The sequence below is a fragment of the Oryzias melastigma genome, linkage group LG5 (assembly GCF_002922805.2).
Source record: "Oryzias melastigma strain HK-1 linkage group LG5, ASM292280v2, whole genome shotgun sequence".
NCBI classification, from domain to species: Eukaryota; Metazoa; Chordata; class Actinopteri; order Beloniformes; family Adrianichthyidae; genus Oryzias; species Oryzias melastigma.
In genome coordinates, this window is record NC_050516.1 from 20,380,333 (window position 1) to 20,402,664 (window position 22,332).

The 22,332-nt window shown below is 38.3% G+C and overlaps 1 protein-coding gene across 1 annotated transcript; it reads right to left on the minus strand.

The window, feature by feature from the left end:
• Positions 1–8,339: 8,339 nt before the first annotated feature.
• On the minus strand, positions 8,340–20,749 carry apcdd1l (adenomatosis polyposis coli down-regulated 1-like). Its single transcript, XM_024270198.2, has 4 exons — positions 19,434–20,749; positions 11,611–11,794; positions 9,696–10,215; positions 8,340–9,531 (listed from the first exon to the last, which is right to left on the minus strand). The coding sequence occupies exons 1-4, from the start codon at positions 19,510–19,512 to the stop codon at positions 8,779–8,781; spliced, it is 1,536 nt and encodes a 511-aa protein (XP_024125966.1). The 5' UTR covers positions 19,513–20,749; the 3' UTR covers positions 8,340–8,778.
• Positions 20,750–22,332: the final 1,583 nt, after the last annotated feature.

The following is a 22,332-nucleotide window of genomic DNA, read 5'->3' on the forward strand; positions in this document are numbered from 1 at the left end:
GAGCCACTTAACAAATGACTGTTAATCAACCCATCAATTATCAATTCAATTTCTTGCATTAATTCGAATAATAATGATTTAATTACTGGATTTCTGGTGGATAAATGTTGCCTTTAGATGACGGTTAGTCAACTGTTACCCTCCAATTATTTTCTCTAGCCTCAAAATTGAACCTTTGATTAGAACAACAGACTTTTAATTAAAAATCTTATAACAAATTGCAAACATTAACATATATGAATTGCCAACGACAGTTCAAGTCCTTATAGGCTAATTTTCATTAACATTAACTATGACTACTATGTTTCCATGAGCTGAGTGAAGGTAACCAATACATTAAATTGGCTTTTTCTTGTCAAAGACATTTCTTTTTCCCTTGATCTCATCAGAACAGTGTCTGCCTCTGCTACATGTCATGATGCAGACTCAGGGAGAAAGCAAACATCCAAATCCAGCATAGCAACCGGTTCTATACTATGAATTGTTTTACGGTTCCTGAAATTCCACTTCATATTTCTGTAAAATCAGTGTCTTTTCTATGACAACGGGTCTAAGTCAGGCAGAATTTAAAATATTACTTACAGAAAAGTTTGGATGGCAAACTATTTTGTCCCTCAAAACTAGTTGGAACTAAACATAAACCACTGATTTTGCTTAAAGAGTTTAAAAGGTCTGAATGAGGGATTAATGTAGTCCTGCCTTTAAACTGATGACACTGGGGACAGCAAATTTAAAGAGCAACTGGAACCAAAAGAGACTTTTTAAAGACCTGGATGACCGTTATTGTATTCAAATGACTTGCAACAACTGTAGTATGACGTTTAATGATCTTCAAAAAACTGCAAATAACAGCTGAGGTAAAGATAACATTTCAAATCAGACCAAAAGTCACATAAACCTGGAAAGAATAGCGCATTCTTAAAAATATAGGCTAAAAAAAAAAGATTAAAGTTAGCAAATGATCTTAAGATTTGTCATTTTCTCTCGTGAGGCCAGTTTCTGGCTTTGTTATACACTTCATCATACAGTGCTGGATCTGGAAAGTCCTGCCAGCCACAGTACACTGCACCCACGGTAAAATTTATAGGAGGATTTATGATGATGGGCTGCTAGAACAAGGCTGGAATTTTGCAGATTCTTCAAAGATCATGCGAAATAATTCATGTACAAAGCTATCCTGTTAGAGAACCGGCCTCTGTGGCTCAAAAGGGGATTTTTCAAGGACAATAAAGCTCATTTCTGCACTCAAGGTGTGGATGAAGGACCACCAGTGCAGTTTCCAGACCTAAACCCCATGAAAACTTCTGAAAGTTTGGTAAAAAAAAAAAGAAAACAGATGGACAATCAGAAGCCATGAAACACAGCTGGGCTGCAAGGTTTGAGCGTCTAAAGATCACCCAACTACAATAAGACGGTTGAAAATGATGCCAAGATACATTTTCATTTTGATTTGTGAGTTTTCCCCTTATTTAAACATTTGGTAATTTTTTAAAAAAGATTAGAATTTCTTTTTCACTTTTGTCCATTTAACATACTAGTAAAAATGTATGCCTTTCTTTTTTATTAGTACAACTTTTGAACTAGAGGGTGCATGTACACTACTGCTCTACAAATTCTGGTATACCTGACTACATAGTTATTGTCTTTCAAGTGAATTGTGTGGTTCACTACGTTGTAAGAACAACATCTTTATCTTTACTTTTTGGCTGCCCTCTTTAGGGGTCGTCACAACTGTCCTCGCCCTCTGCATTCTCTTTAACACCAATCACTTTCATGTTCACCTTAACCCTTTAAAGCCTGCTGTTGAAAATATGTAACAACAAACTTCTGCTCCAAAATTACCTAAATGTAGAATCTACTTCAATGCAAATACATACATGACGCTTTTTTTTTTCATAGTTGGAAATAAATTAATTTGCTAACTGTATTCATGGACCTCTTATTTCGTCTTCCTCCAGACCTCCTACCAGAATAATCACATATCCCATTTCTGAATGTGTCCAAACCATCTAAGTCTGGCTTCTGTCTAAAAAAAAAAATAAATAAATAATTAGCTGTTCCTCAGATGTATTCCTTCCAAAATAGATCAGAAGAGAACCAAAATAACTTTACGGTGCAGGTACCTTTAACAACTTGACATATTCTATTCAGTGAACCTAAGAGTACAAGAAAAAGGAAGCCAGTGGCACAAGTGCTGTCCATTTGGATCGTAAAAAAGTGGTTCATTATGTTAAATCATTGTAATATAAGGGTTTGACAGATATCGACAGGCAGCAAACGCCAAAGCCTGGAAAGATCAGCAAATCCCTTAAGCTAAGACCTTTTACAGTATCATCCTAACATTACAACAAAAACATGACCTGCTTTTATGAGCCACATGAACTTTCAGATAACTCCAGGGAAATGAAAAGGCTGTATAATACAAAGGGTCACAAAATGCAACAGATGTTTTACAAACATTGTCCCAAAGTGGAGCCAGAAAGTTACTGTCCATCTGTTATGTTTTACTGGACAAAAGAAAAGGGGGAAAAAATCTGATCATCAAATAAGTTCAGTGGAATATTTCCCCCATAAATCTAGTAATGTGACTTTATACCTCTGCTTCTCACTTTCAGACTTTCAAAGGAAGTCAATTTGATTATTAAGCAGAAAGAATTTCATTTGTTTTTGAAAGCGAAATTTAAATGTGTTTGTTACTCATTCTATACAGTAACGAATAGGCATCAAAAATGAACAAATAAACCTCAATTATTTCAATGGTATAAACCATTGGCTATGTTTTGCTCAGATCTAATACAGAGTACATTTGAAACTCTTTAATTTAAACGGTGTTATTATTATTGATGCTTTTATTCCCCTTTGAGAATATTGATTTTGCTATTTTGTAATGCTTAAAGAAGCTTGTATTGATGATTTTTAGAAGGTCAGTGGTTTGATTCCCTGCCTTGATGATCAACATGTCTATGAACTTTATGTTTCTCTAACGCATCCATAAAAATGCTTGTTAAATATGCTTAAAGAAATGGACAACTTACAGAAGACTGCTTAAAGTTGCCAGTAAATTAAAAAAAAACTTGCAGCTATGTTTCCATCCCGTCTAGTTTTAGACACAAAAAAAACTATTTTAATTTGGTGAAGTTAGTTTTCCTATTTTTTCCTCTTTCTTGTCCCTGCTACGAAAAATAAGCTCAAGGTAGAAAATGAAATCCCAGGCTGGAATGTGGTGCTGTGTCTGTTCAGTAGCTGGTTAGGCATATGACCATGAGGCAATGTGTTTTTTTTTTTCTTTTTGGCATGCCATCAAGCGGGAAAGTGAGGTTGCTGCTTCAAAGTGCAGTTTTGTGGGCAGCAGCAGAGTACTTTGTTGTTCAACTGGAGACATTTCTTTAAAGAAGCTACTTAGTTTGAACCACACCAACAAGGTTGGAGCTGATATTTTCTTTCACGAGGCAGCTGCAGCTCATATTTTTTGTTAATAAGGCCTAAAATATGAATGAGTGGGAACAACTGGAAGACACACACACTACTGTAGTGATGTCATTTTGTATGTGAACAATGGTGGCCTATTTTCTCTGGACATGTGTCCTAACTTTCACTTGAACATTTCATTTAATTTGTTTACATGAACAAAAACTTGTTGAATTTAGTGTTGTTTTCTTTTTAAAATAAGGTTACATTTTAAAAGTGCAGTTCTCTAAAGATTGAATTTTGAATTGTCCCATGAGGAAAACCAGCAACTAAAGCAAAGAAAAGTTGAAACCTCACATGTGCATCAAAGATCCATGGGAGCACCGTGAACTGCTTCACTGGCCCTTAAAAGGTTCCTTGTTACACTTCGTGCTTGACTGACACAATTTTGGATGTAACTGCTTGTCTGGATGATTTCAAGTGAAGGAATTTTTTCCTCCGTTTTCTGAAGTATTACCACATGTGTCCTTAAATATGCGATCGCTTTTTTTGTTGTTTTGGCTATTAAAAAATGCCACCTTTTTTTAAAATATAGTTGACATTTTGAAAAAGAACAAATATATGGACTTTTCATTTCTGCAACATTGAGAAAGGAATTTCTTTTTTCTTTGTACTTGATGAAAAATGATGAATCTTTCTTGCCCTGATAGTCAGACTGGATCACTCCCCAGTTTCCAGCTTTTGTGCTTTGGTATGCTAACTGGCTCCATTTACAACATAATTGATTTAAAAGTCTTTTTAAATTTCCTGACATTATAGGAACCTATTATCTTATGCCTCGGGGTAAATTCTAAATCTTTCAGGGCTCCCTGTGCTGCCAGGAAATTTGAAAAGTGACAACCCTGTGATGGACTCTTCTTTTGTTTGGTAATCATTGGCCAATTTTAACTGCTTACTTGCAATAAATACAGATTAGTTGACTTTTTTTTATAGGAAACAGAGTAGAATTCCTTTATTATTATTATTATAATTTTGCTGTATCCTGGATCTGATAGAGATGGAATGAACCATAATTCTGTAGCCCAATGTTATGGGAGGAGAGTATTCAGCATCTAGATGCATTTTATTGTTATCACAAATGAAAATAAATCCTCTTTTTGTTAATGCTGTTGTTGTTTCAAAATACTAATTTCTGTTCCTAAGTAAATAAACTAGAAAAAATGCAGTTGTAATGTGTATTTTTATAAGTGGTAGCTCAGTATGTGAGGTCTTTTACTCTCCTCTTCTGGTGTAAACACACTCACCACATGTGTGTTGTTTCTAATATACTGTGTCTGCGTTTTATCTTTTCTGAAATGGTTGCTTTTAACAAGCCTCTGGGTCTGCTTGGTGAGAGGTTGGCCCTGCACACCTTTCCCGCCTTATGATTTGCAGCAGAAAGAAACCACAGACAGAGCCTAGCAGATTGATCCCAGAGGCTGCAGCTGCACCCGTGGATTCCTCCTAGCACGAAAAGATGTTTTTATTTTTTTTTCCAGACTTGAGGTTTGATTGCAAATTCTGCACATCATCGTACAGATGAATACTGCTTACCCTCACTTTGTTTTTTTTTTTCTTTTAGTCAACCTCTGCTCTTCGCTAGGATAACTAGAGTGGGGCAAAGCTGTTTTCCTCTTTCAGCTCCAAAGAATTATCTCATGGAGCCAAGTGTCGTGCCACCGTTGTGGCATGGGCTAGTGCTAAATTTGTGAGCTGTTTTTTTTTTTCAAAAAAATATTTAAGTAACATTCTAAAAAGAACATCTATTCAATTTGTAAATTTTACTTCTTGTCCATAAAGTTGCTTTCTGCTCAAACACCTAATGATCCATAAAACTGACCATCTCCACATTGTTTATGCAATTTGAATAAATAAGCACAATAAATTCTAACAAGCATTTTGTTTAAGGTTTAGAAATCACACCTAATAGCAAAACATATCAGGTATTTTGTGGTAAAGCTTTTAATAAATACACAAGATATTATTGTTTTTTTTATTAGTTTATTGAAGAAATTATGATCACACGTGTGTTAATATTGTCTTGACATCAGGGTTGCAAAGTATTTTCATTCAAATAAAAAAGATTTGATGGAAACAAATATGATAAACTCCCACAGCAAAGGTTAAAATTGAGAAAATATTTGAAAGAGCATGCAATGTGCATGCAAAGATTTCAATTTGAATGGTTTAGAGAACACTTAATCAGACGTCATTGACTGTCAGGGAATTGTTATGTCATCTGATCTAAAGATATTTCTGGATCTATGAATATATTTTTTTTTTGTAAGTTACACTTTTATTTTGGGTAAAACTTTTCTGTGTTAAATATCAAGGAGCCGTCAATCATTTTATTTGTGTAAGCATCCACATTTTCCAAATAAAAGATGTGTCTGTGTACAGTTCTTAATCTGTTTCAGTCATAACACCGAGTTTCCTGATGTATATACTGTGTATTCCCTGCTGTCTCTTTGCTGCTCCTCTTGGCTCATTTGTTGCCACACTGACTGCAAAGTGTATTTTTTTGGCTAATGGCTTCACATATCATTCCGTCTGTTTTTTGCAGTTTCCAGTCATTTTTGTGCTGGAAAGTCTTTGGAGTAATGTGTAAGCCATCTGACAGATATTTATCGAATAGCAATACATTTGCTCAGCATCTGGGCTTTGAATCAAACTGTAAAATAATCCTTTTCAGCTCATGTTCTCCTTGATTCTGAGTTATCTTCTTCAAATGAACAATAGTCTTAAGATACAGTTGAAGTAAACTTTCAGTTTTACCTTTAGGGGCTATGCTTGTAAACCATATTTCAACAAATATTAAGAAAATCAGACATTAGTTGTTCTATCATGAGGTTGAGGTGTAATAATTATTAGGATTTTGCAATACTTTAACCCTGTATAACCATTCGTCTTTTTTTGATACATGTATTTCTGAGACCCCCTATCTCATTAACATTATTTCTTATAAATCCATTGTACATACCTTGATTAGTCTGTTTTCTGCCCGGTAGTTCGTCATCAATCCACTAGAGGCAGTAGAGGGGCTTTTTCTGCTCATTTCAAAATGGCTGCCTCCATGAAAACACTTGTGGGAAAAGTTTTGACTAATTTTCGAGACTTTATAGTGAGAATAAGTCGTACATTGCTATTCATTTTTAAATGATTATTTGCTGTATTTAAAGAATGCAACATTTAATTTTAATTATTTTTTTTATAATCGATTACACCATGTTAAAAATGTGTGGCTCAAATTTGAGACAGTGAGTAAATAAGCTTTTCTCCCTCAACACTCATGTCAATATTTTTGCATCTTAAGCTAATATTGTTGAGAGCAAAAACTTATCAATCACCCAATATATCATAATTAAACTATCCATATCTCATCAAAAAAATGAAAATGTTTCTGTGGATTTCATCAAAGGGTGTTAAAAAAAATCCTCTCAATTAAAAAAAAAAATCAAATTTCTGTCAAATCTTTGATGTGCGAATTAGAAGAAATCTGATTTTGTACACAGCTTTATCGCAAGTTTTTGAGGGCAGCAAAAAAAAAAAAAATAAAACAGGGATATTTGATGGGTTTGAAGCTAAAGTGGGATGTCTAAGCAGGGCCAGACTTACCATTAGGCAGTTAGTGTTCCCAGGCCAGCCGAGACATGTAGGCAATGTCCAGATTCCCACCCTAATAACTACTAAAAAAACTGTGAAGTGAAGGACTATATAGTGCCCTGGATTTTAAAAGCAATTCAGACACCATGCTCACTACTTTTCTTTCTTTTTAAAAAAAAAAAAAACACCGGATATGTCACCAATTTTACAAAGGAAAAATCTAACAAAAATGAACATTTTATGTATTTGTGACTCCACCGTGTTCTGATGATGAAAATGTGGATGGTTTATTAAGAAACTACGTTTACACGTTTTTTTTTTTTTGTTTTTTTTTTTTCAAAAAATGCTTGACCAATGCATTGTGGTCTACACTATATCCGCTAATGTAGTGAGCATTGATGTACACTGTTTTTTTGCAAAGACTTCTGGGAAATTTCTAGGGAATTTGATTTTTGAATTGTAATTTAGGACAGCATTACAAAATAGCAAACACACTGTATAGTGCGTTATATAGTGCGTAGTGAAGGAAATTGGACAAAAAACATTGTCTTTTTAGTTTGTCCTGGGTCTTCCACGGGGCCTCCGCCCAGTGAGACATGTCTGTAACACCTCCACAGGGATTACCACTAACCTGTGCCACAAATGCAATTTATACATTTGATCCTTATCATCTCATGTTTATCCTTAAAATTGTTGTATTTTGGGTATTTATTGTTACGTTTCGCACAGCAGTTTTCAAATAATTTTAGTTTTTAAGTGTGTATCAAAACATTTGGATTCTTGACAAGGATTCTGTCTACTAGATGACCAAGGAAGATTTAATTTAACATTTTAACCTGAAGAAATATTAAAGAAAAGATTAATACAATCACTGCACAGGGCCCCATTTTGTTTTTCGCCTGAGGCCCCCAAACTGCTGAGTCCGCCACTGTGTCTAAGCACAGATCTTTGCTAGTTTAAAGTTTCTTTATTTTTTTTCCCCTATAAATGTATGGATCTCGTTCATATTCATTAGTATCCACCTCAGGTGAGTCAGACACAAGACGTTTTTGAAAATCTATTTTTAATAGACATAAAAAATATTAGATGACAAAAGTAGATAGAATATTTGACAAAAATCTCCTTTTTATGAAAAAACATACAACATAAATGGTTAAATAAATATTCGTCGGATGTGTCTACCTTAATCACTGATAATAAAAAGCAGATTACTGCACAGGTTTTTTAAAAAGCGTTACAGTAAAGCCAAATTTCTAACCTTGGTAGCATCAGATATGTGGCAGCTGTACCTTTTCTATATGGCTTTGCGTTTGTCCAGTATGTCAATTAAAAAAGAAGAAAAACAAAGTGCAAAATTTGAGATGCATCTGACAGATGAGTCAACTGAAAAGTTTGTGGCAATGGATGCTACTGTTTTACAAAGATCCTGTTATTTTATTAAAACAGGATTAAAAACTGAAGCTGCTACATTAAATTATTTGTATCTTTGTTTTAATGGGCTTTAACTGATCTGACTAATATTTGAGTTCAACTTTTTTGCTTCACATCTTAATGGTGAGTAGAAAGGAGCAAACTACAAGGGGACCCAAAAGAAGAACCCAAAGCCCCTTATCAGTCTTGAAGAACCCTTCTGTTTCTCCACCCCCACATGTGTGTCCGTTAAAGAGGAATGCAACGCAGCAGAAAACAATGTTCATGACTGACTGCAGCAGTGTAAAAGGTTTGTCTTTAATAGACACAGAGCCTGCTGCACAGCACAGATGCAAACCACAGCAGCACCACTTGTGTCACCTTCTCCGCCCCGCTGGATAACTTTAATTGCTTCCCTGAGTGAGCAAACTGCACGTCCCCGCCACTGCAAAGCACCATGGGAGCCTGAAAGGATGTGGGTCGTCGAAGCGGTCTGTCAGGACTGGTCCCGTCTGTCGGTCTCTCTCCGGTGAACAGCAGCAGATGTTTCCTGTGATCCAGCTCCATCTTTAGGAGCTCATACTCTTTATGTGGCAGCTTGATGCCCAGCACAGTGCACCCATCCGTCGGAGTCAAATCCTGCTCCGCCCCCTCCTCCCAGCCTCCTGCTAGACCGCACTTTCCTGGTCTTGTTTTGTTCAGCAGCTTCACAATGTCCTTGTCCATGGCTGTGACTCTCACCTCGGATACCTTAAAGGCAAACTCGGATGCTCCCAAAATCTTGGCGGAGGGGTTTCCCTGAGCGTAATGGCCAAAGGCCCTGAGGGTGAAAGTGGGTTGTGAGCAGGCGGGGTCAGAGTAGTGCCTGTAGATGCCTTCCCAGGCTTGTCGCCCAGAATCAAAGGTAAAATCCCGGGTCAGGAAGAGGACATTGGGCCGAGTTTCACACCTCTGGCTCACCCAGCGACCATCCAGGGACAGAGGTAGGGCGGGGCTTCGGGGCAAGACTGGAGGACGCTTCTCTGAGGAGCGGTACACCATAGCACACACAGGGCAGGGGTGGATGTGATGCTGCCAAATAAAAAAAACGTTAACTGTTTTTTGACTGGAACTATTGATTTCTGCTGGTTACTAAAACACTGAATTTACAATTTAACTTCAATGGATATTACTTTAACATAAAACAGTTTTTTAATTGTGGTAGTACTACAGAAACGTGATCATCTGAAACTCACCATGGCATTCTGCAGTGGCTGCTGGTACCCTGTAGGTCTGTGTAGCGTTCTTTGAATCCAGTCTGTGTGAATATCCCCCAAAAACAACTCCTGGACCTTCCCCCCATGGCTGTGGTGCTGAGTCTGCACTCGAACCAAACTCATCTCCATCATAGAGAATCCCAGAGCGGCCAGGCATCCTCGTCCCGCTCGTGTGTTGAAGAGCTCAAACAGCTTCCCTGGCTCAACTCTGTCGAGACTCACGTCTGTGCACGTCTGAGGCAGCCTCGCAGCCAGTGTCTGCTTTGCTGAGATGCTGTGGACCACAATGCCCACCTTGGTGACATGATGTTCAGCCTCAGTGCCCCCGGGGGTGATCCAGGAGGCCTGCTGCAGACGGATCTTGCCCCTGATCAGAAGGGAGTATGCTGGGTCTCCACAGCTGCTGTCGGAGTAGTAGTGCTGCAGGGCATGGAAGTGGCGGTTGGGCTGGAAGGAGTAGGAGCGAGTGAGGAACTGTGGGCCAGGCCGAACTTCACATCTGTGCACAGGAGAAGAAGTAATGATTTTGTGGTGCGTACTTGCTGTGTGTGCTGTTAAAGCCATTCTTTGCAGAAACAGTAATGTTATGATGGATGGTGCAGTCCACACCTTATTTCTGCCCTGACAAAAGCCACACAGTCACATGATCACATACTTTTTTTCAGTTGAAACTGTGAGATATTACAAATAACCAATGCATATACATCACTATTATGTCATGTTTAAACAACAGCAGAAAAACAGTACAAAACAACAATCCTAACTCTTACACAAAACAAATACAAATGTGAGTGATTTAATATAAAACCATAAACAAATCTAGTAAATGAGAACGTTTTTGACACTTTCATTGCAGTGTAGGGATCCATCCATCTTCTTTAAACTATCTGGGATCATTAAATAAAGATCCCCACAGTTCCCTCTCCCTGGTCACTTCCTCCAGCTCCTTTGGAGTGACCCCGAGATGTTCCCAGGCCAGCTTAGAGACGTAATCTCTCCAGCGTGTCCTGGGTCTTTCCCAGGGCCTCCGCCCAGTGGAACATGATCAGAACACCTCCTCAGGGAGATTTCCAGGAGACATCTAGACCAGATCACCTCAACTGTCTCCTCTCAATAAGGAGGAGCAGTGGCTCTAATCCGAGCTTCTCACCCTATCTCTAAGGGAGCGCCCAACCACCCTACAAAGGAAGCTCATTTTAGCTGCTTGTTTTTAGGACCTCGTTCTTTCGGTCACGACCCAGAGCTCATTACCTTAGGGGAGTACTGGAATGAAGATCGACCGGTAAACTGAGAGCTTCACTTTCTGGCTCACCCCCATTTTCATCACAACGGACCAGTGCAGCGAGAGCACAATGGTGGACGTAGCTCCAATTCCCCTGTCAGTGTCACGCTCCTATCTTCCATCACTCATGAACAAGACCCCAAGATATTAAAACTCCTCCACCTGAGGCAGGAGCACTCCACCCACCCAGAGAGGGCAGAGTGAAGTGATCTTGAATATAATTTGATAATCTGATAACCCAATTATTTGAGATTTCACCATTAGTAATTCCAAATTCTGGATAAATTGTTCCATAATCTAAATCAATAACATAAAGTCCAACTTTTTTATCAATTAAGTACATTTTAAATTTCAATGGCATTCTAATTTAAATGGTCCATTGTCAGTCAGTTCTGAAAAGAAGACCAGAAAGATGCATACATTCAAAAAACACGACATGACAGGCCTTAAAGGTCAGCGTCCTTACATGTTTTCCAACTATCCTGCCACTGAACCCCCTTAACACACCTGATCCAGGTAATCAGGTGCAGATGATGCAGGGTCCTTAAAAACCAGCAGGATGCAGCCTTCGAGGCCTGCACTCTGAGACCTCTGTTCTAAGTGATCACTTGCCTTGTCGACACCCAGGTGCCTTCCAGCTTTGGAGGAATGTCTGTGGTAACTTTGACTCTGTCCTGTAGATGGCGGTACTGGCAGTGTGGCTCCCACTGCAGACTCTCACTGAGATTGGAGGAGGTGCTGAAGTGATGTGGGGGCACCTCCCAAGGATCGCTGCCTCTTCCAACCACAAGCACAGCTGCAGGGGGGTGGAAAGTCAGGGAAGGGTGAGTAAATATGAACCGTTGTCAGGAACAAGATAAACACACAGACAGAAGCCGAGCACATTTTAACTGCTTACAGACATCTTGAACCGTCAGTGAATCCGATTTATTAATGACATTTTTTGCTTAAATTAGACTTTTAACTCAACTCAAGCTGAATCTTTCATGTTTATACTTTTGTCACATTTTCTTTCTTAAGCTCCAAAAAATTGTTCAAATTCCAGTTTAGCTGTGCTGCTCTGTAACACCAGATCTATTTCAGCTTTGCAGAAGCAGAAGGTGTGTGCAGAAGGGACTGCATGAGCGCACGATCTGCATTTCTGGCATGTACATAGCAGGCCAACTGAGCCAAACACATCTGCTGATAATATGATTTAAAAGAAAAGCACACATGATGATGAATGTTCTGGCTTGGCTTTTCACAAGCTCTGACAGTTAATCCAACAGAGAGCATTTTTCACTCTGTAATAGTTATTGATCTCACATGTGCACATCTGTTGCCTGCTATTAATCGTAAATGTGTTTTCTGAAAACCTCTGGACCAAACAAGCACAGGTCTTGTTTTTAAAAGGCACTGTGGGCCAATGAGAGGACAGCTCACACTCATTATTTTTCTGTAAAAAGTTTCCAAGACAGAGGCTGACTGAATGGTATTAATAAACCTTGTTAATGTCAAATAAAGGATAATGTTTCCCCCCCTTCAGTCTTGGATTGCTCCACACATGTTGACCTCAACCACAAACGTGTGCGGCTCAGTGGTTTCTCAACACCTTTTCACCTGATCACCTCGCACACACACACATACAAATATATAAAAGGTTATTTAAACCATACAGATGACAGATTTAAGTCCAAACTACATTTTTCTCCCTTCCAGAAGTCCATCACTCCTCCATAAGATTATCATTTCTTTTTTTTAAATACTCTGGAGCATGAAAATGTTTAAGCAATTTTCACCATACACTGTGTGCTTTCTAAAGCCAAGTATCGCTGTAGTTTTTTGAGAGAATTCTGCAAGCTTCTGAGACAGACTGGCAACCTGTCCAGGATGTATCCTTCCTTTAGCCAACAGTAGCAGGGATAGGCTCCAGCAACCCTGAAAGGTATTCAGCAGGTTTGGAAAATGCAGCTCACGGTATTCATTCTGGCCCACCATCTTAGAATCCAGACCAAAAGTCCTAATCAAAAGGAAAGTACTAGATCTGTGCAAATCGTTCAACTACCAAAGTCTCACTCTATTCAACTGTAAAGTGTTCCCAATAATCAATTAATTATGATTGTACTGTTTTTAGTTAAAATAAAAACAAACAAACAAATGTGTTGTATTATAGGACATAGTTTCTGCAGAGCAAAGTTATGAGACATTCACTTCTGAGTTTTTGGTGGTACCATTGGTGTAGAGTTTGCTACCCAACTTCCCATCATCCCTTTGTTAACACTCTCTCCCGCTAGCTTGCAGACCCTCACAACCCCAACCTAACATTACCAGTACAAGAAAAATGGCGAACAAAATTGGAGCTATCCAGCTGTACATTTTTAAACCAGCTCAGATGAGGAAAATGAGATGCATATGGATCTATGTCTACAAGTACCTGTAGATGCATCAGAATACGGCTGGGAGCTTGTAGCCTGTCGATTGTAACTTCTACTTCACAGCTACAATCTTTTACTTTCATCTGCTCCTGATCACAACGATTTGAATAAAGTAATAATCAGAGGCTTTAATTTTAAGCTTAATTTGCTTTTTATGACCTTCATGTGAAAATGCCACAAGAACATGTAAAAAACACTGAAAACACAATTTTCATCTGGTCTTTAATAATTTAAAACAACCACTTGCAACAACGCGTTAAACACAAGGCAGCAATCTGTTTGTGTTGTGGAGTCAACTTTTCTGTTTTTCCCTAAACATTTATATATGATATTTACTGAGGAGATTTGTCCTTCACTTTATTTTTTCTTCTCTTGGATCTTTTTCTTGTTGGGCATATGGTTGTATTTACTTGGAGAGTTCTCATAAAAGCAGAGCAAAATCAAACAAAATTGTTCATTTTGGGGTTTAAAGTATTCGACTCTTAAAAGATCCATTGAAACCACAAGAGAAATGATGGTATTATGTGTACAGTTTGATCATATCCAAGCCCCATCTCAATTTAGAGGCAATAGGAGGCTATTTTCTTTGATTTACTTCCTTCACATACAGTCAGATATCATTAGTTCTACCCTTCAATGGTTCATGCTGATTTATTTTTCCACTATGGCCTCTAAACCTTCCCACTGACAGCACTCAGCTAAAAAAATAGAAATAAAAAATAGAGAGCACATGTTTCTTTTGGTAAAAGTCACAAGAAAAAAATGGAAAATCCAAAAATTAAAGTAATAAAATGATATCAGAGAAGTTTATGCAGACAACAATGTGTATTTTCCCTACAGGAAATAGAAATGAATAAAATCCACCAAAAATATATACATTACATTATAAATTATAAATTACAATATAAATATATATACTATATATACTATATATATATATATATTGTAATTTAGACACAAAACCAAATTAGATGCTATCTGACATTGTGAAAAGATTGTTGTGTTTACAAGTTTACATATCAGTATAGGGCTGATTTAAAAAAAGATTAATTTACCGTAAACTGAACCTGTTCTTACTAGAAAATCAGTTTGTATGAATCAGATCAGATCTCCATATTTTTTTCTAAATTAAATATGCTTATTTCAGGGAAAAAATGATTTTCATTGTTTATTTTTAAAATAAATACTTGCCATTTTTTGAAAAAAAAGTTTCACTTTTGTTCAGCTGACGTCACCAGTTGTGTTGAAGCTGTCTTTCATTATCGAATAAAATTTAATGTGAATAAACATTTTAAAGAAAAATCTATATTGAATCAAACAGCAAAATTTTAAACCAAATTTGAACCAGGTCAGCATTTTGACTCTGAACTCTAAAAACTGATAGAATTTTTTTTTTAACAACACATGAATCTAATCAAAGCATGTTGCTAATCAGGTATGATATTTAGCAATAAAAGACTTAAAATTGTGGTTGTAAAAAAGAAAAAAATAATTTTTTGCCCGTTGGGTTGCTCTTAGTGCTTTTCTGGTGACATTTTTTTCACTCTTAGTGATTTAAAGTAGGCCGACATGGCACATTCCTCTATCTGCATTCACGTACAGTACATACTGTACTCCTGAGCAGCCCCACCACCTTCCACCTGCAGTATGACAATCACCCACTAGGGGACAGTGCTGGAGCCTGTAACTGTGTGTGGTCTGAACAGTCAGTTTGTCACCACCTTTCAAAACTGCTGCTGCAACCGATCCTCACTTCATCTGACTGATGGCTGGGCCAAAGAAATCTACCTGTGCTTGAAATTCTAAATTAATTCAGTTTCTAGACTTGTGCAAAAAAAATAAAAAATAAAAAAAATAACACTCTACACACGGATTTACTGTACCCTGCAAAAAGGATGCCATTTATGAAAGGCCTCCAAGCTGCTCTCTGTTTGCTTGTTTGCATTTGTGATTATGGTTTGGCACCCTCACCCCTCGCGTCTTAGCCACAGTCAAAACAGCTATATGTGCGCATGTATTTGGAGATATCCTGTGGAAACAAGAACCAGATCCAGGTACTTCGGATTCAAAGCTTTCTGGGAATCAAGTGCTCAACCGGCGGCCTTAGTTCATTTGTGAGGCCTTCAGGAGACACTCATTTAGATGTATAAAAATATTTGCTGCAGATTATTTAGAAGAAAAAAGGGAAAAGCTGCTCAACAACACGTGCTTTCTCTCTCTCTCTTTTTTTTTTTACAACTTCCTCCTTCGTATTTTCTTCCAGTGTGGAGGCCCCTGTCTCCTGTAAAAGCGTCTCGCTGCTGTACGGAAACCTTCTGGCTCTCCCTGAACTGTCCGTGCCCTCCTGGTCCTTTCTCCCTCCCTCTGATTACGCTTCCCCTTTCTAATGGCAGAAGCATTAAATTCACGCCTCATTTCAATCTGAAGGATGTCGGCTCTCTCTCGTACTTTTCTGTCTTTGATGTTTTCTTCTGTTCTTCAGTGTGTGTCAGGGGTTGATGAGGCGAATAAAGTTAGTCAGAATGGTACATGACGGGGAGGGTTAATGGCTTTGCCCTGGAATGATATCCATGAAGTGCACATTTGCATGTATTCTTCAGGTCAAGAATCATGTTAATGCCATCCACTGATCCCCTCTTATTTATTCTAATGTCACAAACTATTCAAATAACAGCTGATGAATTAATTCGATTGGAAAGTTTCACATCAATTAGCAGGGTTTTTTTAAAAATAATTACATGTGCATAAAATATATTCTGATTTGACTCAGTTGATTACATTTTATTCAATTAGCACTACTATTTTAAGAACATTGTAAGGTGTCACTTCCATTTATATAGAATAATAGAGTAGATTTATTATGGTCATATACAACAAAATTAAAAATGCTCACTCTTTAGTTCCTCATTCATTCTGTTTGTAAAAGAAAAAAAAATATTTTTTAACCAATGAGTTTAAGAATGATGTAAAATAAGTATAAGAGTATTTGCAGAAAAAGGAAGGAAAACACAATATTCTAAGGAAACAACAGGGTCCTAAACTTGGCCTGGTTTGTTAATGCTTTGCTTTTTCTCTTTGTTTATGTGGTTGACTAATTCATAGCTAATGCATCACCCTAAACCCACCTACAAATCCAACAAATAAATTGTTTTGAAAAGGTTTCTTGAGCCTATAAGCCATAAATGCCAACACATTTAACCCTCTAACACCAAAGGCATTGCTGGTAACGTTTAAACGGAAGAGTTTTACGCCAGATGCCCTTCATAACACAATCCTGTATTTTATCTGGACTGAGGACAGGAAGAGGGAGACCCAGACTCAGGGGCCCCCTTGTGGCTCTGTAGTTAGGCAGTAGAGTGAGGGTGGGAAACACATTTACCTTCAATAATTGATGGAAATGTATTTGCTGCTTGTGGTGGACCCAAATAAAATTTGTGATTGATGAGAGAGAATAAAGAAAGTTTCTGCAAATAAATAGCTATGTCAGGAAAAGGTGGTGGAGGACCCAAACACAGGAGACCGAATCAAAGGGGCAGAAAAATAAAACCTTTTATAAACTGAAATATGACAAAAACCATGGGCACACTAAAAGGGGGCAACCTGAAAACCTAATACTTAAATAGACTGAGGGTAATTAACTGACATGAAGACAGCTGTGGATCATTATAAACCTGAAACTGACGTGTCTGAGGGACAATTCAAAACAGAACATGACCAAAATCCATAACATAACTGACAAAAACCAAACCAAAGTCCACAGTCCTCACAGTACCCCACCCTAAAAGGGCAGATCCCAGATGCCCAAAAACAAAACATTTGGCAGGAGGGGACATATTACTTTATCAAATTTAATGGCACATTTTGGACATGCCATAACTGACAAAAACCAAACCAAAGTCCACAGTCCTCACAGTCTAATATAAAAGCAGGCCAAAAAAAGAAAAAGAAAACATGTCAGAGGTTTGAAATCAGCACAACTAGCTGTTTTGTACTTTATTAAAAATTGCTGTGCGGTTTCTGCAAAATGACTCAAGACTGGAAAACGCCCTGTTTTGTTTTTAAAATGTTATCTTTCACAACCCTGTACGGTCCTGATAGTGTCAGTTTAGGAGTGAGAGCAGGCTGCTTTGGTTCAGATTACAGGTTGCAGTGCTTTGTCAAAACAATCAGAGCTAACAGTTCGTTCTGGCAACAGAGCTATTGAAAAATAATGTCTTTTGAAGATGTGATGAACCCATCTTATTACTTTATCAAATTTAATGGCACATTTTTGATTTTTTTAATTTAAGTAACTATATTGCAAATGTTTAATTCAAGCATGGTTGGTTAGGAGGACTTTTTAACAACTTTATAGTATGTTTGTCTGCTAAGAACTGTCAGAAACTGAGAGGTGAATGACATAGAAAATAGATGTCATTGGTTATAGGTTTTCTGGCTGCAGTGTCCGCCCCCTTTTCCCCCTCTCCTCCGCCCTTGTCGCCACATCAGATGAAGGTCGGGATGATTTAAGGAACACAAGGTTAGTTTGTGTTATTTTAACCTCAACTTCTGCATTTACCTCCTCCAGACCAGAGCTGTCCCACCACTGTTGTCTTTTCATCAGAGGGTATCAGCTGCTTAATCCAGTGGCCTTGTTTATTTAGACAAGAGATCTGCGGCGGTTTGTCCAGCAGTCCCTGCTGCCCGTTCCACTGCAGTTCACAAGTTCTAGATCTCGCTCCCAAGGTTACAATTCATGAGGACTGCCACCGCATCCACTTACTCTATTCTTATCACCACGCATTCAACTGTTTCAGAGAGAAAAAAAACTCTGAATCTGACAACCAATGAGGTTTATTTGAGGTGGGAAGAGTGTAGACAGCAGACAAGAGAAGTTGATGGTCCACTGATGTTTGGATCCAGGATTACACATAAATTCATCTTAGCTGAGACTGAATGTGCCTCTGGATGTGTGTTGATATTATACGAGTTGGATAATTCTTTCATTCAGCTCAGATCTACATTAAAAACATTTTTGTTTTTGTTTACAGAAAGGTAAAGATGCAGGCCCTGCGACAGGCTGGTAACCTGTCCAGGGTGTACCCCACCTTTGCCCAACAGTGGTCAGGTTAGGCTCGAAAGGACACACTGGGTAAAGAAAATGGATAAAAGTGCAAAATATTCTAAAATGTATTTTAAAACGCTGGTGAACTTCAGGATTTTGTAACCAGCCTTTTTCTATGGATCTTGAATTTCTTTGGTAAAAATAAAAAAAAAATGTCCATTAACCTTTTACTCAGTTTTGCAGCTCTGCATCTGTTCCTGCTTCACCTGTCTCCTCAGGTGAAGCAGGAACAGGTTATTGATACCAGTGTAGCATGAAGCCGTAAAGGATGGAGGGGGCAGAGTGGTGATGATTGGAAGCAGACAAACTGCTCGTCTCCTGGCTCACGAGGGAGGCTGTGGCAGTTGGACGTTCAGCTCAGAAGCCCAGGTTTGTGTCAGTAATGACTGTCTTCTGTTATTCTTACCATTAACATAATAGCGACATTAGTTCCAGGGCCACGCTCTCCTGCTCCCAGAGAACTATTGTCTGAAGGCATCAGGCAGAGCTGGTTTCTGAGACTACCCCCTCATGCAAACAGACCTGACAGAGCCTTGAAGACACAGAACGAAAGAGGGAACACAGACCAACTATTCATAAGTCTGATGTCAGCATTCGTTGAGCTTTTATTTTTCAAAGTGATGATCCACAAATTGGACTCTGCAAATAATTTCAATTTTGACAAATTACATAATGATTTCCTTGTAATTATGAGTTTGTGAGCAATAATCCTTCTCTTTATGCCACTTTTTTCCTGCCATGTGTTCTGCAGAAAGTGTGGCTGGTTTTGGACATGAAAGAGCATTTATCCGCTTGTTTTCACAGTTTTACATCTGCCGATGTGAGTCAATTACATTGTCAAATTACTGTTTTAGAATCTAACGGTTCTATCAAAGCCATCAGTAGCTCATGTGACAGGATTTAGTGTCTGGACTCACCTTGCCAGAGCAGCCAGACCCCTCTCAACAGGCCACTGAAACAGCTGTTTGACATGGTTCCTGCTTCCACAGACGTCATTTAAACAAAGCTGAGCGTCACTGGGATGCTTTAAATCAAAATATGATCACACCATGACAAGAACTCATCCATGAAGAGTCCAGTAATCCCTTAAAAGAAAAAGAAAAAAAATCCACTTCAGCCAGATGCAAGTTCTCCTCTCCTCTACTTGAAATTATTTGATTTCATGGTTGACAAAAAATAAAAAAAAAGAAGAAATAAAAATCCTCAGCTGAGACTGGATATTTCTCCCTTCCCGCTGCTCTCGATGTGTGTGCATGCACGCACGGGAGCAGTCGAATTTTGTGTGTGCTCGCTCCTGTCTGGCTCTTATACTTCAGAGCTGGGAAGGAGGGAGCAGAAAGAGGGATGGAAGGAGGGGGGGTGTAGGACAGAGAAAGTTTCAGTTTGTGTGCATGTGGAGGGCAGAGGAGAAAAGGGGAGGGGGGGTCGAGCAAGGTGCAAAAGGGCAGTGGCGAGAAGGAGTTAACGCTGCAGACACAATGCTGCAACATGTAGAGAGAACGCTGAATTTTTGGACATCAGGTTTAAGACATTTGTCCAAGATTCCTGCCCCAGCCTAGCAGCATGTAGGAGTAAAAAAAAAAATCAGTTATTTACTGCAGTTACTTGGAGATGGAGTTGTTTACTGCCTTCAACTGGAAGATTGATACCCGTTTTCTCTGTGTATTCAGCAGATGCTCATCTGGGACATGGTGGCTTTGTGGTGTGGAGAGGAATGTGCTTCCAGACTTACGCTGTGTGTACTTGAGCTGGCTGGTAGGCACTGTGTACATTCAGGGAACACCTGGATTTGTGCTGTTAATACTTTAGCTTGCATGTCAAAAACATTCATCTCCTGATTTTTCCAGATAACTTGCTGATCGTGTCCTTGAATTTAGTTTACCTTTCCCTCCTAACTTAGGATGGCATGCTGCATCTGGAAGTTGGTAGAAAATAATAAAAGAAAAATATTGAAAAGGTTTTAAAGTTTCATTTTGATGGTGTTTGATCTATTTTAAAAACATTCGTAGTCTTTTAGTTATGATTAAGCGGCTTTAGGGAGAATCTTTGGAGCCAAATTAGGGCCATAAAGATTTGAAATCCCAATAAAACAACTTGAAAAAATTCAAGCTGAAATATATATGTGTAATTAATTAAAGTGTCTGAAACTCTCCACAATTCAAATATAAACGTAAATATTTTCAGCTTAATTTTTTTTTCTTTTTTTTTTTTACGGAACCTGTAAAGGGACATCAAAGTAAAAAAAATAAAATAAAAATAGAAGCAAAAAAAGAAAAAAAAAATCTGGTTACTATCTGGTGCATGAGAGATGGTAGCCAGCAAAAAAAAAAATCTTTTCCAAATATCTTAAATAAAAAAAAAAAAAATGAAGCACTTTTTTTTACTTCTTTTTTTTAATATTATTATTATTCTTTTTTACTTTGATGTCCCTTTAGGGGCTACGTAGTTTTCAAGTTTAAAGATTCAAAATGTCATTTAAAAATTTTTTTTTCACTTTCAACTTTTTTTTTTGTTTGTTTAAAATCTGAAAATTTCAGGTTTGAAACTTTTGGCTCCTGCTCTTTTTGGGATTCTAGAAAGTTTCAGACACTTTATTTTATTTATGTATTTATTACCTAACATCAATATTTCAGCTTGAAATGTTCAAGTTGTTTTATTTGGGCATTTATATTTATGGCCTCCATAAAAATTAAACACAATCTGTGTCATTTTCTGGGACATATAGATTCTGCAGAGCAGTAGTATTAGGAATACACCTTTGAGTTGTGGGTGGTACAGTTGGCATGAGGCAACCCCGCCCCCTTTTCCCTCCAAGCTGCTGAGAGCTTGGAGCAGGGAGCTCATCGCTTGCCTAGTGTATTTTTTTCTACATCACAAATACTCTCTTTTTCAAAGGACATTTTTCATCTGCTCCTGATTCATGACTATTCATGACTTTCTCTCCCTCGTTTATTACCGTACAGCACAGTTCATGTTATCATGCATCGCGGTGCTTTTCATAGCATCATTTGGAATGAGGTGCCTGGCTAAGAATGCAGAAAAAAGGAATGACACCACCACCACGGGGAAGGCTGTGAAACACAATAGTATAATAAGCGAGAAAAATAAAAGAGTGGGATTTTTGTGTGTGATTATAGCTGAATGAAGGCGACTATACTATAAGGAAAAGTGTGCTGCAGCTGCAGATGTAAAAGAGTGCACAAACCTGTGTAACACATCATTAGAAAGGCTAATGCGCACACAGACGCTCCAGTCACGATGATTCATAGGCACCGCGTTCACATGTGGTCTGGAGGAACTGTTGACACTGTTGACCGCCATGGGGGCAGAGAACAGTTTCGAAGTTTCTGCCAAGTAAGAGTTGGCAGCACGTCTACAACGGGTGGGCTGACCAGAGCCCCCACACACATTCAGAGCAACACCCACACAAAGTTAATGGTCAGTGCAACTTGGCTGAGTAACTGTTTCTACGGCACATTTGAAAAGCATCCTCTTGCTTATATTCCTATATTAACAAGGTTGTGCCAATTGTCAGTCTGCCTTAACACTTTCCGTCTGAGTCGGGTCCTTACAGTAAAAGCACCAGAACTTTCTTCAGAGCTTCTAACAGCCTCAGAAACAGTAACCGGCAGCACCAGGAGATAATTGTGTTATGTTTCTGCCTTATTTTCTTTATTCTTTTGTGTGCAAAAGCAAACACACCTTTTCCCAAATTAATCTATAAAAAAGAAAAGGGGGTTATAGTCAACATCCTGAGAAGTCACAAAAGCTCACAATAGGGTTTGATTGTGGATCATTGGGCTGGAGGCTGAAAAC